Here is a 17,155-nt window from a genome sequence, read left to right as displayed (position 1 = left end):
TGTGTGCCTTGGGCAGTCTCAGTATTGAGGACAATATTTTGACTGCAACTAGTTTTTAAATAGCAGCAGTGTCACCAGAGTAGCTAAAAAGTCACAAACCATGGTCAGCCATCTGCTACTGCCCACTCAGTCGGTGCGTAATCAGATTAGATCTTAAGCACTAAATAGTTGTAACACCCCACTGCATACACTGAGACATAACACAATAGTGACGCAAAATCACACACACGTAACCTTAACCTAAATACTAGCTGGATGAAATCCTATTAGAAAAGCATACTGACATTCGGAGTCTGTTTACCCGTGTTTTAGTACCATCCATCAAAAGAGGTTGTAGTAACATCGGCCCTAAACACTGCAGCTACTAACCAGTGTGACTGAATGCATGCAAATTGGGAAAATGTTATATTTTGTTTGTCGGTCTGCAAAAAAAATCAAAAAAAAGTATTGAATATATGTTACTGAATGGGTGAACATACAGCCAAAGTATCAATTTCTTACATTATCCATTATGTAAAGGTCTGACACCTGGACGTGTTTTAAAGATGGCCCCTTTCAAGCACTGCATTAGTGTGCATTAAGCCATCACAACAAACAAGTAACATGCATAGACCATCAACAGCATATATATAACAAAATGCTTTCCATTAGTTACCTGTCAGTTTTGGGGCAATACAAAATATGGATCTCATAGCACATACAATACTGTTTTGAAATAGGCACACTACACAGCAGCACGGGACAAATGAAGCCATATCTCACTGCACCAATTTCTCTCAAATGACTAAATCCTCACTTGCATGGCCTCACACACAGAACAAGTGAGGAATCAAATCAACTAGGCCATGCAGGCAGCAAGCAGGGGAGCAGGCGGCTGCCAGGCCCACATCCCCCTTTCTCAGCGGGGCTCTGGTTACTGACAGTTAGCCTGTGAAACCACAGAAGGCTGGAGTTGAGCTCTGTCCCGTAGCAGCAGCAGCAGCAGCAGCAGAAGGACGGTTTATCTCCTCGTCTAACTGGTATCTGGGTTACTGGGGTTAGCACAATCCTAGGGGAGCCTATTCCTCTCTGTCTTTTCCCTGTCATCCCATTCCCTTGCTATTTTCCTTTGTTGCTAATCTTTCAAAATTCATCACCATCTTTATTTTTTGAAAAGCCTTCGTCTTCTGCTTTTTTTTACCCCACCTCATATGCTAAACCTCCTGTATACTTCTTTCTCCATCCTTTACCCCCTTCATCTGCATCTCCCTTTTCCCTCCCCTCTCTTAATCGGCTCCAGTCACTCATCTCAAATGCTCATAGACCTTTTAGTTCCCGCTTTCCGTCTCCATTTGATCCTCCTGTGCTATTGAACCATCTTTCTTCCTTCCTCCCTCTCATCTTTCTCTCATCCTCCAACTATTTCCTCTGCCCTCCCCCTTCCCCCACACTGCTACACTCTCTCTTCCCTCTTCTGCAAACGATGCGCATTACCTATACCAGGGGACGGGGAAGAAAAAGTCTAAACATCTGTATAAATATGTGACTGTCTCAGCCATATAAACACAATGCTTTTCCATTATGAGCCTAAAGAAAACCCCCAAAGGACTAGCACAAAGAGTGTGTGTTGGTGTACGCATGTGTGTATTCTGCGCTGTTCCAGTGAAATCAGAGCTGCCAGGGTAACTTATAACCAACATGTACCCTTTCACCAACCTCTTTAGTACGACTGTAGCCCAGGCAGATGAAAAGCAACAGCAGTTCAGTAGGGTTGAACTGGGCTTGAATCAAAGCGAACAAATATTGATTATTGCGATAAAGTTCAGTACATTTCATGTTCACGAATATTATCAAGTGCTGTGAATAAAAAAAAGCTACATTGATGAACAAGTCACTCAATCATTGGACAGTTTGCAGGGTTTTTGCATCGCTTCATGGGCTGGCTTTGGAAATAAAAAGTATATTCTTGTGACTGACAGCAGGTCATGCAGCTCTTCACTGTGCTTTTGTTAATTCTCCTTTGGTTAAAAAGAGTTTAAGAAGTCAAGCCCAAAAATCATTATCAATGAGTTGCTATTAATGACCCTAACCTGACCTCATCTGTCATAAATGATGATAGACAGTGGACAGTGTCTTTTAAAGCATTTTCATAATGTTGCGACCAAAACTCCTCTAAAAGCCCAGGGTGAGGAAGCGCCCACATCTGTCTGATTTAGAAACCATAGAGCATACTCAGGAAAATGAAATACTGCCAGCCTGACAATACATAGTATGTTTAGCAGAATAAGGAAATGCTACCAAGTAGAGTGAGCGATGGTAAACAAGATTGAGAAGTCAGAAGGATGACTTTTCGATTTAATTGCAAATAATGATACAAAGAAAGAGGAAGGTAAAGGAATATTTTCTATTTGATAAACATGATATGGATCTTATACTTTGTAGTATTTAATCAAAAGGATTCAATTCTATTCAGAAGCACATATCTAACTGCATATGGTATTTGTCGTTACATAATATGATGTGTTGATTGATACTCTCAGGATATTCGTACATACTTGGCAAGGGGTGCTGTGCGTAGATGCAGGCCCCCTTGCTCCAGCAGAGAGGGATGCAGCCGCTGTTCTCCATTTGTTTTGTAGGCGGGGCTGTTTAAGGTCCGGCCACAGGGCCCAGACAAACCTGTCGGGCTCCGAAAACAGCATAGAGCCAGGGACTAGGACGGGCTCCTAACCTGGCTTTATGTTATTATAAAAATGTCCTTTTATGAAATGTTGAATAACGTGAGGAAAAACAAAAAATGGGATCCTAAAATATCCCCCAAAAAGTTAGAAATGGTGTCCTGCTGTGCTGGTAACTGGGCTGTCATTTGTTGGAGGGGTGATATCATCCAGTGTGCAACTTTTAGCCGCCGCCTCAGAAGATAGCCACAGGAAACTCAATAGAGAAAAAATCAATCAAAGCCAGAGTCCCGGGGCTCGAGGTAACTCTAGAGAAGAAAAGAGCCCAGTAAGAGGAAACAGAGGATGTCAAATATCCTTTGTACTGTCAAATCTGATGACTCAGCAAGTATCCCCACAGGAGGTAGAGAATATACCAGTCCGTAACTCTCTATGCTTGAGCAGCAACTACATGCAATCACCAGGGTCCAAGTCCACTTGATAAAGAGATATTACTCAGCTTCTCACATCCAGAGAATCCGTCCAAAACAGCCAAGTCAAATCTTCGTCTGCAATAAAAGACAAACCAATGCCTGATGATAAAGCTGGAAGTGCAGTATCTGGTTCTGCAATCCAAGATCGTGATCACAAGACTTCCTGTCACTCTCTCCGAAAGCTTGCTGAAACATCGTATTACATCAGGACTGGAGGAAGTGGCTCTGCGTCCAGGTATTAGTAATCAATCTGTCCAATGCATGTCATGACCTTTAACCCTGCAAAATACCTAAACCATTGTGCAATTTGATATGTACTGATTTCTGTTAGGAAGTTCTTTTGTTCCCTTCTTCACTCCAAGGAGATAGAGCCCTGGTGGGAGGAGAAGGTTCAGTAAGTTGCTCGAGGACGCTTCAGCAGAAAAGCTTCCCAAAACAGACATTCATGCTCTCTGTGGCCGGGGGAGAATTTCTCTACCAATTAGACTCTCCTGCAGTCCAATAAATCCTCAGAAAATATCAAATTCTGGTCTTCGTTGCGGAGCTTTTGATCCAATTAATCAGCCCTTGATGTGAAAATCAAAGAAGGAGGCCTCCCTGCAGCCATACATCTTAAGTCACATGGTACGGCATTGTATGTCAGAAATCCAGGTTACAAAACACTGCCGACAAACTAATACTTTGTGTAATGACATCAAAGTACAATTTTCCAAGAAAGGTTGTCGTTTTGTTCTGTTAATCCAAAATGTGGTCCAAAGAAGATGGTAAGAAGAAAAGAGAAACTTGCACCAGAGAATAAAAGAGATACAAATGTAGGGCAAAGAGGGGCGTAGAGCAATGGAGCAAAGTGAGGGAGAGGTAGGTAGAGTGACCGACGCAGGAGGGAGAAAGGAAAGCACGAGGAAACGGATGACGAAATACAAGATAGAGACTAAAAGAAGAGTTGAAAAAGAACAGAAAGATCAAGAAGAAAAAGGAGAAATAAAGGTAACTGGATAAAAAGAGAAAGTGGAGAAACCCCAGGGAGAAGCTGAGCCTCGCATCCTCCAAAGCTTTCTCACAATGCTCTGAGCCTGCAGGAGTTAACCAGGTCAGAGCAGGTGTCTGATGTCAGAGAGAGACATAAAGGGACAGAGACAAAAATAAAAAGTAAAGATCCAAAAAGGCTGTGATGCAAAGCCAGGCAAGAAGGGAGAACGACTATGTGGAGGAAAAAACGTTGCAGGATTTGGTTTGAGGAGAAAAATTGATGCAGTAAATCCGTTTCGAAAGTCATTCAGCCGTGTGTAGCTCAGTCTGGCTTCCGAAGGCTTTCATCTGGAGCAGCGGAAAGGGGAACTGGATCACAACATCCCGATCTCTCTCTCTCGCACACACACATAGCCGCAGCTAATACACACACACACACACACACAGTACATCCAGCGCAAACCTTGAGCAGTCGCAATAAGTGCACCAAAGAGGCTATACAGTGAGAGAGTTGTGTGTGAAAGCCAGAGAGAGGCTGTACGTATACAAGAGTGTGTGTGCATGTGACTAAGCTGGTAGACGACTGCATGCATGTGTTATTGTTGAAAGTCTGTAAAAAGCAGAAGAAGTGTGTGCGCAAAATCAAAAAGTGAGTGTGTACCAAGTGCTTCTTCTCTGCTGTGTTTTCGGTATACGCTGCTGTGACCACGCTGCGAAAAAGCTGCACCGCTAGCTCACAGGCAGAAGCAGCAAGGGTGGGTGTGTGTGTGTGTGTGTGTGTGTGTGTGTGTGTGTGTGTGTGGGGCAGAGAAGGAGACTAGAGGCTAACATATTCTAATTGACATTTAATGCTGTGGAAAGTAGGCAAGGCGAGTGGACAGGACTTATAAATACGCTAATAGGACACCACTGCTAATCAACACTCCAACACACACACACACACACACACACACACACACACACACACACACACACACACACACACACACACACACACACACACACACACACACACACTTTTACCAGGATTAATGTTTAGCCACTGAAAACATACATTCCACTGTATGACCCATAATAACACTTCCCCTTTTTCCTCTGTTTGTATTATCCGTGGGCAGGTCTCTGCTGCCCTCTGTCCTGCCTCTCTGTTGTCTCTCCTCCTCTACAAACATATTGCATCTGCTCTCCTGCAGCATGCCATCTCTTCAATGGCAATAAAGCACTCTGACATTCTATTCCTCTGATGTGCCACTGCCAGAGCACGAGATGAATGGGCATGCTTTCTAGCTAAGCTTCCAGCGGAAAACCACTGACAACTAACATGTTGTGATGTATTCATGACACAAACTAATATAGAGCATATAGGCATATATTCAGTTATTTAATAATTAAGACCTCATGCTCCTAAAGGATCTTGGTCAGGTATAAATGAAACCAATGTCTCCTTGCGTCAGGAAATAAAGAGTGGCCCACCCTGTTTTAAGTGGACCAATCAAGTGTACTGACATCCAATATGTAGACATACTGTATGTGCTCTAGAAAAACATGTTTAACTAAAGGTTACATTTTAAGTGAGATCTCATTATAAAGCAGGTCTAGCTGCTACTTATAAACTAGGAAGTTACCTAAATGCACAAAGCCTGTATTCAGAAACTGTGCCTTTAAAACAGGCCTTCAGGACTAGCGTATTCTATACAGGTAGAAAGGGCCGCTACAGTCTGTCTCCAGCTGCATTGAGAGTGCAAAGAGGACATAAAAATGGACAATATAAAATGACCAGGACAAAATAACTACAGCACTCTTGAATGCATTTATGCATTTATTTGCATATGTCTTTTACATCAGTTATTTTGCCTTAGTTTTCATTAGAATTTGAACCGCATGGTGCTTACAGTATGATTGCAGCCAAATTGTGAGCTATAACTCCGTCTGATCTGTCTTCTGTCTTTATATTTCATATCATGCAACACAAAATGATTGTATGATATAAATGATGACAGAGATACAGAAGCTGGATGTTATGTTCAGTGTGCTCTCCACTGAAACTGAGCTTGTGATCCTTTCAGCAGTACTGAGAATGAGTATTTCTAAGGCTGTTTCGGGATACAGATTTTCAGTTTACCCGGTCCCCTGTACACTGTGTGGCGTGCTACTGTCATTTTGACAGCAAAGTTAGAAAGCAGCATCTCATTATGAGTTTCAGTTAACCTCGACCTCAAGACGTATCCCACTAGAGTTCTGCCAAAGTTAAGGTCAGGAAATGTAAAATATGCGTTTGTCCTTTTCAGGAATAGCCGCGTTCACACCGGAGTACTTTTCCCACTTTAGTTACGATATAGTTCCGAAATGTCGCGTTCACACCAAAAAGAGCCGGAACTAAAATTAGTTAATGAGAACCTTTTTACCCCCTTTTCCGTCCCTGCAGAGAGCAGGGACTCTCATGCGGCTCTCTTGTGAGAAAAGAGCTATATTTCTGATTGGCTGGGCGGATTGCAAACCACGCCCCGTAAAACAAACAAAAAAAGTGTTGTGAAGACACCATTTTATTATCCTCGCATTAGCATTATTAGCATTAGCATTAGCCCAGCGCAGAAACGCAGAGAGACTAACTTATGGCAACACATGGGAGCGGTGGAGATGAGGAGGCGTCGGCGTTCTGATGGTTTACTCTGAAGGCTTCTACTGAAGCCAGTCCCCAACTCCGGGGACTTCCGGCCGCGGATTTTGGGCGGCAGTATACGCCGTGAAGTTGTTTGTGTCCTGCCAGTAAACCCAAAGCAGAAGAAGAAGAAGTGACGTCAGCGGCTTCATTTGCCTAATACACCCCTAGGGACTTATTCCGGTGTGAACGCGATCTGTACTTAGTAAGTTCTCATGAACCTTTGTGGGAAAAGTACTGCGGTGTGAAAGCGCCTTATGACAAGTTCTCTTTTCTGAGGTATACAACATCCTCCTTGAAAACATAGGATCAACGGTTACCTAGCAACACCAACGAAGAGAGACTGGTGCTTAGAGGTAATTATCGTATCTATACTTGACATTATTTAACCCTAGCAGTCCTCTTTAGGTGTGAGTCAAGACTAATACCAAAGAATATCATGCTTTGTGAATACGAAATAGAAGGATAGATCTCTCTTAGACCATGAAAATCAAACGGAAAGGATTCTGTCATTCCCATTAAGTAGTTGACAATATTTCTGTCCATATCAAAGTTACATTAGAGAGCAAATTAAAACAAAAAACAAAGAGTGGACAAAGGAAACCTTTACATTTTAAGGTTGATGCAATAACTCATACACATCACACACACAAATCTCTATTGTTAGTTCAGAGGACGTTCAGCAATACCTCACCTGTATTTAACAAAAATAAATAGATGCTCACCAGCGTAGTATGATATTCTGGAAATATCTGGAACAGAGAAAAAGAGAAAACAAGATTTTAGTCAGATAAATGACATGTGTATTACACAAACTTGGAAGTGAAACTCAAACTGACCATAAGTATTGGGGGTGTGGTGTTTCTTCCTGGCCCTGACCATCTTGCAACAAATTCTACTTATACATTTATTGCAAGTATCTTACACTTGATAGCTACATATTTGTCTTGGATGAACAGATACAATTAATCTACTTTCATATATTATAACGGATTACTGCTCGTAATTTACTACTTCAAATCCTATATATTTATTTAAATTGTGTAGAGTTGTAGGAGAGCATCGTAGAGAATTTGAGTTATTGACAGGAACAACATTTCCATTAGTTGAAATTACTAACATTATCAAAACGATACTTCACACATTTTCTATTTAGTCTATGACAAATCACGACCAACCAAAACATCAAAGAGGACATTCATCCCTTGGAAAGTCCAACTGTCGAATCCAAATCGATTACAATGTTTAATTTTAGCTGACAGGCATCATTTTCTAATCCCAATCCGCACATCACTGGCTTACATGTCAGCGCTGACCAACCAGTTACTGTACAGAAGGATTTAATATGAGCTACATTCCAGACAGTCTGAGTGAGGCGAGAACAATGAATTGGCAAAAATAATTCTGCCCTGTCATGCTGTAACAGCTTCACACTGTGGCCTCATTCAGCTCTCAGACTGCCGGATAACCACCTTCATGTCACCTTCTACTCACCACTCCACTCTCCTATCTCTTTTTACTCACAAGCTCACATAAAAAGGACACCAAAATGAGCAATGTGATGAAATGTCCAACACTGTGAAGCTACGCTCTTCTGTTACTAAGCAACGGACACAAAGCAGGACTGTGGTGCTGATGAGGATGCCAAGGCTTTGTGTCGGATTGTGCATGATAAAGGCGGTTCCATATAACATACTACTAATGTGCTTCACGGGCTATTTATCAATGTTATGTATTGAGGATACTCGTGCTGAAGAGCGTGTAAAATAAATGAATGTATTTTTTACATTTTGTACTGGAACAGGTGATTACAGCATTCACCAAATTGCAACTTTAAAAGCAACAACCAAATAAATTGAAGAGATGTTTGTGCATGCATCATTTGTTTTCATAGGTGAGCATTTTTATTTTTTAAGTGATGTACTGTAGTATGGAATTGGGACACTATTTACATACTAAATGTATGTTCTTAATGTTCCTAATACAATGCATTGTGAGTCAACAGTCTAACGGAAGCAACATCTGAAATGAATTTTTTTTAGTTTAAATATTGATATCGTTTTTTTAATTTACTTGTTCTAATCAAACTCAAAATCTGGTAAGGATAAGAATGTATGAAAGCATTGGGACACAATTTAGGACGTGTATCATAATAAACATTGTGGGTTATAAAGATATAACATATTGTTTTTTACATTTGACTTGGTTTGGTTCACTGCTGCTCAGTGTATGTGTGTTCTTCTTAATGTCCTCTAATCACATAATCCAATTGGTTCCTGGCAGAGTTGTGCCCAAAATGTTGGCTACAAGTAGATGATATTAACAAAAGCAACGCAACACCAATTCTGGCAATATTCCCCCTCTCCCTCTCTCGGAGTGTAAAATCCAAAATGTAACATTTAAGGCTCTGACACACTAAGACGTTTTGAGCCTGGGCTGGCAGTGCTTTCAGTAGAAAAGGCTTAAGCATACATTGAAATGTTTCTTGGTGTTAAAAATATATTAATGAATAGAATTCTTGAAGCACTATCACCTTTGAAAATTGCCCACACATTTAGCCAGTACTGTGCCAGTGTATTTTCAAATGTTTTAAATACCCAACAGAAGAAGGAACGCACTCAAATGTCACCAGAAATAACCTGGCTTTGAATCCACCTCCATTCTTTCATATCCACAAATAATGACTCAAAACTAGATCAAGTTATTAAAACAGTACTGAAACATCCGTCACTGGAACTGCTTAAAACATTTTTCACTTGTATAAACACTCCACAGAGCTTCTCCCTCCTACTCCATCACATTTCCCTGTCACACTCGCAGCCCTTTGCGTTCTCTCACCCACTCGTGCCTCTGGCTATAAACCACAGAGGCTACGCTACAGTTGACACCACGCTAAGGGCATTGCACAACTCCATTCTCATCAAGAAAACAACGACAGCCTCATGCGCTGATCAGCCCGACAGAATACAGTACAATACAATGGAGTGTAACATCAGAGAAGAAGAAAGCCACCACAGTAGCAGCTACAGCTTTAATGAGGTAGCTGTCATTGTTAGAAGCAGCCATAAAAACATTATTGTAGCACTGGGATTACTTTAGAGATAAGGAAGTATACCAGAAAATCGTCTGATGTTCTCATTTTCACATCTGTATTTTTGAATGTTTGACAGATGAAGCGTTGACATGAGCAGACATCACTTTCCACATGTTGTTTGTTGAAACACCTGCGTCAATAACTTTCATTGCCCAGCTGCAGAACACAACTCCGAGGAGCCATTCTGTAGGTTCATTTGCCTATCAAATGAAGCGCCATGCACAATTTGCGTGGCAATATAAATGCTTGAACATAATTCACTACTACACTTTCCATATCACTTATGTCAAGAGTTCAGAAGCACATCCTTTACACTGTTTGTTACAGCCCATTATCACTCACTGTCATCAATATCTTTCTAACAACAAATACACAAAATCCAGACAGATTTAGTGTTTTAAAGATGTCAATCATTTATAATATAAAATAATATTTCATGCAATGTACCATAGTTACAACATTTATTAAATAAAAAAATCCATACTGAGAACTACAACTCGGTGTGACTGTTTGAAGAGTAAATGTTTTTGGCTTTACAGTAACTCAAGTTTTACAGGCAGGACTCCAGCATGCGCTCTCAGATCCCCTTCATGCCTTCCTATTCTGAACCGTTTCCCCCCGAATGCACAGATTTATAGTTTTATGCAAGGACAAATTTTAAACAAAAACAAGTGTTTTTATAAGCTGTTTTATGGCTGCCCCTCAGTGTGCAGTGCTCTGCACCGAGGTTAATGTTCAGTAATTCACAAAAACCTTGATCTAAACCACTGCATGTCTCTGTGGTCCCACAGAATCATCTCTGAATTATTACAGTAACAGAGACTAAAGGATTTTAGCTGTTAGACACCAACGTTTTTGGCTGTGTGTTTTTATGAATCCTTCTCAATATAAGCTACTTGTGTAAAAGTGCTTGATGTCAGATAGAAAAATTATTTGTGGTAAGAATAAGAAGAAAGTGTCAAACAACTATGATATAATATTTAACAGCCAAAGCTGTCCGCTGTGGATTAATATGTCTGTTCTTACTTTCACTTGAAGCTCACTTGATCCACATAAGCAACATCATAAGTGGAAACATTACTCAAATATAAAAATGGATACAGTGCTGATCATGTTTATACATACTGTACATATATATATTTGACAGTTATGTTGCTCCTCTGGCTGCTGTTCTAATCACCAATATGTTATGCAATGCTGTAGATTAGAAAATGCTAATTAAGTAAAAGAGAAAGTAAAGATAGTTGTTTATGCTTTATGAACCTTCTAAAATGGAATGGAGAAAACTGTACAATATCAATAATCATCATAACATTAGATTTCTTCAATAATAATCTCTGCATTACTCAGTTAGACTTTCCATTACCATGAAGCCCAACGTGATGAATATCAACCAGACAATCTGACATGTGGATACCCAGGCTGAATAAGGCTAAGAATCAGATGTTGCAATTATTTTTCTATTAATTATTTTTCCATTTTGCCATGCAAATATATGTTTTTTTGAGGTGTATAACAAGTTATTTAACAATCACAGATCCTGACAGTGCGTGCTGACCATTGGAAGAGGTTAAACAAAACAGTGAGCTATGGATGGAAATAGGGGAAGGCTGATGACACAACAGGAGCGTCACAAGTCTAAACATATAACCTGCTGCTTTACTGTCCCAGAAAATGACAACCATAGCTTCAACAAACATGGATTCCAGGTGTGAATAAAGTCAAGATCTAACATGACATTCCTTACAAGGGGAGGATATGACACAACCCAGTAGGTATCTTAGCTATAGCTTTTTATGCAAAAGCAGAAAACATGGCCCGGGGCAGAGGATGGGTGTTGGAGGTAACTGTCCTGGAATTCAATACACAACAATAAAGTCACCACAAGTGAAGACAACACAAATTAACTGAGATCATAAGGCAGACTTTGACATGCTTTATAGATTAAGAGAGGGTGTGAGTGTTTTGTATACGGACTGAACAATGTCAGAGGACCATCTGTATTCCACTGCATAGGCTTTAATGTGGGTTTGATCAAAAGATGACTAAAGCGAGAGCTATTTAGTTTATGTCTTATACTTTCTCTGCCAATTGCCAACATTTTCATCTGCTTTTTTTAATATGTTAACTAACAGCCTCCCCTATACAAAGCTGTTAGTTAAAGTCCTTCACTTAGCCCCGTGAACAAGAAAAGTGACATTTAATAGCTTTGGCCTGCGGTTGTTTACCTGCATTTATACACAAACAGAAATCTGATGTTTAACAGTTCGTGCTACAGGTCGGACCAGATGTCTTTGCCCGAATAGAGTGAATAACTTCAGGCAGTTTCTCTGTGCGGTAAACAACGAGAAGATCAAATGTGGGCAAAACACAAGGTTTGAAATCTAGACCTCGTTTGCTCGGGTGAACTCAGGTGAAGTAAAATAATTAATTGTCATTTCACACAGAAGCTTAAAAAGGGAGCTAAATTCAATAGGTAGGGATGTAAGAAAAATATTGATATTGCGATTTAATGTTTCGCAAAACTGTATGAACTCTTGAAAACATTGTTTATATTTCAACTGTCATGATTGAATTAAAAGAACCAAAACAATGTGATAAAATTGAATGAATAGTGCAATATACTGTATAGCCTTGCTTACAGTTTCGCATTAAATCACAATGTTTTGAGTATAATATATCACCAGATTTTTGCCAATACACATTACTATTTAATCCTTATCTTACACACAGGTAAACTGACAGACACTGATAAGCAGGATGTTACATTCAGTGTTTGGTATTACACTATCATAGGTGCCACTGGCTTTGAAGTGTTACAGTAGGAATATGATTACAGTAACAGCTGGAGCAACAGCAATTAATGTAGTGTTGTTGTTGTTGTTGTTGTTGTTGTTGTACTCCATCTCTAGGTTTGTGAAAGTTGTTTACCTATTTTATAATAGAAAGTAATAGGTGAGAATAATCTTTATGGACAACACTCATTTAATTTCACACCCGTATCTATGGCAGGCCAAGCGAACAATATCCCAAAACCTTCAGCGCAACAAATAAACAATTCGTGCCAATTTATGCATTTGTCAAACCTGCTGTCAGAAGCAAACAGCCAGGTTTATCAAAGTGAAACAGAGCAGGCTGACACTGTATCAGAGCGTTCAGTGTCTTTGCTTGTGCTCCACACTCTACCTGTCTGTGAGGTTTTCACATGCAACTGCTTGCACGGCGGTGAGCAGCACAAATTCCTTTCCAGCCCTCAAGCCTGCCAGACCCCTCTCTACCTGCCGAGCACAGAGCGCCCATACAGCCGTCCAATAACAGCCCATTGCTTTCCCCCAGCCCTCAGGATGACTACACACGTTCATACCTCCATTGGTGCAGCCCAGGAAATCCCAGAACTGCATGTTTGCAGTCGGCACACAGAGGACTGAACCTCGAAATCACAGACGCCTATATGTTCCTGTTCTGACTCTCCACTTCCTAGTTATACTGTTGGCTGTCACTTATAGGAGAGGGAAAACACCCGCCCACTGATTGTTTCGGACTGACACACCTGGGGGCTGAGTTTCATTTCCAAACTGCTGCCTCCTCCTCCTCCTAAGCTCTTATTTCTAATCCTCTTCCCACTTCTTCTCACTCTGCGTTCCATCTTATCCACTACTCTGTGTCTCGTCTTTATCTTTTCCTGACTGGAGACAGGCGGGTGTATACAATTGATCCAACGTCCTCAATGTTTTTTTCCACATCCCTGCCTCTTCAGATTAGTGGAAGTAATGGAGGAGGCAAAGAGAAACAAAGCCACAACAGAAACAATACCTGCTTCATCTCAAATGATAAGTTCTATTTACAAAACACAATTAAAATATTTGTTTATATTTACAAAATAATAAGCAAGTTACATTTAAGTCACATATCAAGACAGATTGCACTAAATTCATGATGTGCCCAAGTGAGGTTTTTTATCTGACAGCAGGACTGTGTACACGGAGAGAGGAAAGCCATGAATCACAGGATTGACTGGAAATGCAATCTAGCAAACATTAACTAGGCTTTCAATATTACCTAAACTGTGAAGTGATAGTGTTTGTCCATTAGGAATATAGTGAGGGACTTATTCTAAATGCCAGTATTTTCCTATAACGCACTTACAACAAATGCTGTCATATCTCTTTTACAAGAATAGCTGGATGCTCCATTACTGTATATGTATAATTGAATCACATTTTGAGTTTAGTAAGTGCAAAGCGATCTGATTCCAGCCTTGTCAGATTTGTATTCAAGTATAAAAGAGTACAAATCTCAGCTATGCATTCAATAGTTTTCTGTGCACAAGCACTTCAAAATAACTGAGAGCTTTGGGGTTTTGACCCTCCAGTTTTGCTGCAACTAAGGATGTATTCAGGGATGTGATCGGGGCAACAGTCACATAAAGCCAGGAAACAAGAGGAGGGAAAAAAGGAAGGAAAACAGAAATCTGTAGGAGACATGAAAGGGCAGCTTTGACTCCATAACCCCTTAAACCAAAAAAAATCCACAGACAAATCCCATCCACAGGGCTGTGCACCAGGCTCCGCACCCTCTTTAGTTCTGTAAATGTTGACACTGCAACTAAAATAATACTTTAATCCAACGAAACATGCAAAAGGAAATCATTTGTGCATGGTTAAAATATGAATACCTAATATAACACTCGGGCTTCCACAGCTGAAAGTGTTCAATCTTGTGGTTGAAAAGGCAGCAAGCAACCCTAACACTTGAGACGCACAGGTTAAGTAAGAGCTGCCCCCTTTTGTCTAAAAACCGTTGCTTGCAACAATACCCCTCATTGTGAGCAACTCGTTATTCATCAAAACACAGATTTGCCACGGCGTTGTTGCTCTGACATAAATCCTCATAGGCTTGGACCTTTGCACCTAAACAGAGAAAGAGAGAGGGGTGGATTCGGCCACTGCACCACTGTCGGTCTGTTAGGAATACAAATGACTCCGGTGTGTCATTTGGACCAATATTTCATATAATTCAGTCCAGGATATGTTCTCAAATGCATTATACCAGCTCCAATAAACACACCCCGTGTAATGCATTCGCGTTAACCCCATTGTCTGTGTGTGTTACCCCCTTTAATGCTAAGCTAGCTCAGCTAACGGTGGGCTATTCCTATTTAATCCGCCCCCCAGAAGGATCAATACTCACCCGCTTCAGCCCTGGAGCCCGGCCGCACCTACTCTTCGTAACTGGCCACCTTTTCCAGCCAGCACGTTAATATAAATGTATGGACCCGCTGATGTCAGAACCGGCTTGGTGGCTGTACCTCTCCGTTATGAGTCCCTCTCCCTGTCTGTTTTTGTCCTCAACAGCGCCGTGCCCGGTAGTCGGTGTCCACTGACGCTAGCTGATAGCACCGTGCAGCTGGAGCAGCTTTTCCAACATGGCTGCAGCTGGTGGGTTTACTGACAGGAGGAGAGGAGAGGGGCCCTACGTGTCCAGTTGAATACTTCAAGGGCCACCAACTGTTTTTAAGTAAGAACTCAATTTAACAACATCCTCCTCGATTTATCTTGTCAAATAATGTTATGCAGGGCAACGCTCTGCGACCGTGTTTTACCTAAAAAGCCATTGCCTTGCACTGTACAGACTCTATAGTATAGTTAAACAGGGAACCATACATCATTATTATTAGGTTGTGCAACATGACAACCTATTGTTGCCTGGCTATAACAGATCCATCGCCTTTTATTTTAGAATTAAATGTATTGTCTATGGGTCCTCAACTGAAATACCCAGTAGCCAGACATGTCCATATAATCATGAAAAAAAAGCTGGTATAATGGTAAACTTATACCAAAGAAGATTATAAAACAAAAGAAAAAGAATAGCCTACCAATAAAATATAAAACATTGATAATAACAGCATACAACAATGTAACCAATAAAATGAGAACAGAAGACCATTAAAAAAACTATCTATTCAAACATTAGAATAAGAGTTCACATCCAATAAAAAATCTCAATATACATAGGCCTACAATATGTGGCCATATTAAATGGTGGATCAACTATCAGACATGAAGATGTAAGATGTTCTCAAGTGATGTTAATAAAATTGAAAGTATCAATACAAATTTGACATTAGTACTACCACATTTGTTATGTTTATTAGAGAATATAAATATTTTAAGCAGATGCGAAGGTGCAGTTGCTCTTTTTGAGTTAGGTTGATACAATTGTTGTGTAAACTGAGTTGCAGTCAGTAATCAGAACTGCATAGATGCATGCGTCTATGAACAAAATTGTTGTTGAAGCTGAACATTAAATTGCTCTCCACTCGGTCCTCCCCACTTTGAGCAAGTAATCTCTGAGCTGGCAGGTTAGTCATCATCCACTTTATGGGACAAATCACAAAGGTCTAGCAAAGTGGATGGGCATTTGCAAGATTTTGTGTTTTTGTAATACAGTCCAATGCACCAAAGCAAAGTGAAATAATAAGAAACAGGAGCAACATGTAAGAACCCACAGTCGTGCTGCAGCTGATGTCTCGTGTTTAAATGAAATATTTAGAGATTACTGTTGTGCATTATGCATCATAGTATAATGTAAGCCAAACAAAGAAGCTTTGAAATAAAGATCTCTCTCTCTCTCTCTCTCTCTCTCTCTCTCTCTCTCTCTCGATCTCTCTCTCTCTCTCTCTCTCACACAACATTATTGTGACTTGACTATTGTGATGCTGACTGCCAGTATGCTGTGTTGCTGTGTGTCTCCACTGTCTCGCAGTCGCAGCCCAAAACAATTCATCTACTGGCGGGCCTACACACAGCCCCACCTACACTTACAGTACATTCATGCATACAGTTAATATCCATACATACACAAATGCAAACACACACTTGTGACAAAGATTATTTTTATTCTAACAGAAGAGTGAAACAAATTATGTCACAAGGGAGGGAGACACTTAGGTGGATTAAAACTCTTAATGTTGTCATAGTAACATGGTGTGTGTGCTTTGCTAGCAGTATACTCCCATTTTACACTTTTGGCAGTCAGACCGCTGAGCAGATAGAGGGAATTACATCTAGTGTCAAATGAATTCAATTAAACAGTAAGGGACAAATTAACCTTGAGCCAATCATAAACACAGGCTCTTAATACTTCATGCTGCTAAAGCCAGCTGTTGGTAGGGAGGTTCATGTGTTGTATTGCACACTGGAGACTTATTTCTGCTATAACAAGAACACAGAAGAAAAGATAGAAAAAAAGGAAATGTACTTTTATCCTGCCTTTTTTGGATAACCCTAAATACGAGTCA

At 40.4% G+C, this 17,155-nt stretch overlaps 2 protein-coding genes across 4 annotated transcripts in view; both read right to left on the bottom strand.

The window, feature by feature from the left end:
• LOC104967557 (focal adhesion kinase 1) overlaps nucleotides 1-15,185 on the bottom strand; it is a 71,950-nt gene extending 56,765 nt beyond the window's left edge. Inside the window, exons 1-2 of one of the 3 annotated variants that reach the window (XM_010797048.1) lie at nucleotides 15,043-15,185; nucleotides 7,453-7,510 (exon numbers count right to left, since the gene is read on the bottom strand). Coding sequence is in view for 1 of the 3 variants with exons in the window: in XM_010797049.1 (XP_010795351.1) it covers nucleotides 7,484-7,510; nucleotides 13,217-13,253 (64 nt within the window). In the remaining 2 variants the exon portion in view is untranslated. Of the gene's footprint in view, nucleotides 1-7,452; nucleotides 7,511-13,216; nucleotides 13,275-15,042 lie in introns of those variants that run through there. The other 2 variants (XM_010797047.1, XM_010797049.1) reach the window with 2 other exon arrangements.
• LOC104967573 (carboxypeptidase Q) overlaps nucleotides 1-17,155 on the bottom strand; it is a gene marked incomplete at its 5' end in the record, with an annotated part of 309,328 nt that overhangs the window by 123,544 nt on the left and 168,629 nt on the right. The window lies entirely within an intron of this gene.

The sequence above is a fragment of the Notothenia coriiceps genome, unplaced genomic scaffold (assembly GCF_000735185.1).
Source record: "Notothenia coriiceps isolate Sejong01 unplaced genomic scaffold, NC01 NC01_scaffold00037470, whole genome shotgun sequence".
Classification (NCBI taxonomy): Eukaryota; Metazoa; Chordata; class Actinopteri; order Perciformes; family Nototheniidae; genus Notothenia; species Notothenia coriiceps.
This window is presented reverse-complemented; position numbering and strand designations above follow the sequence as displayed.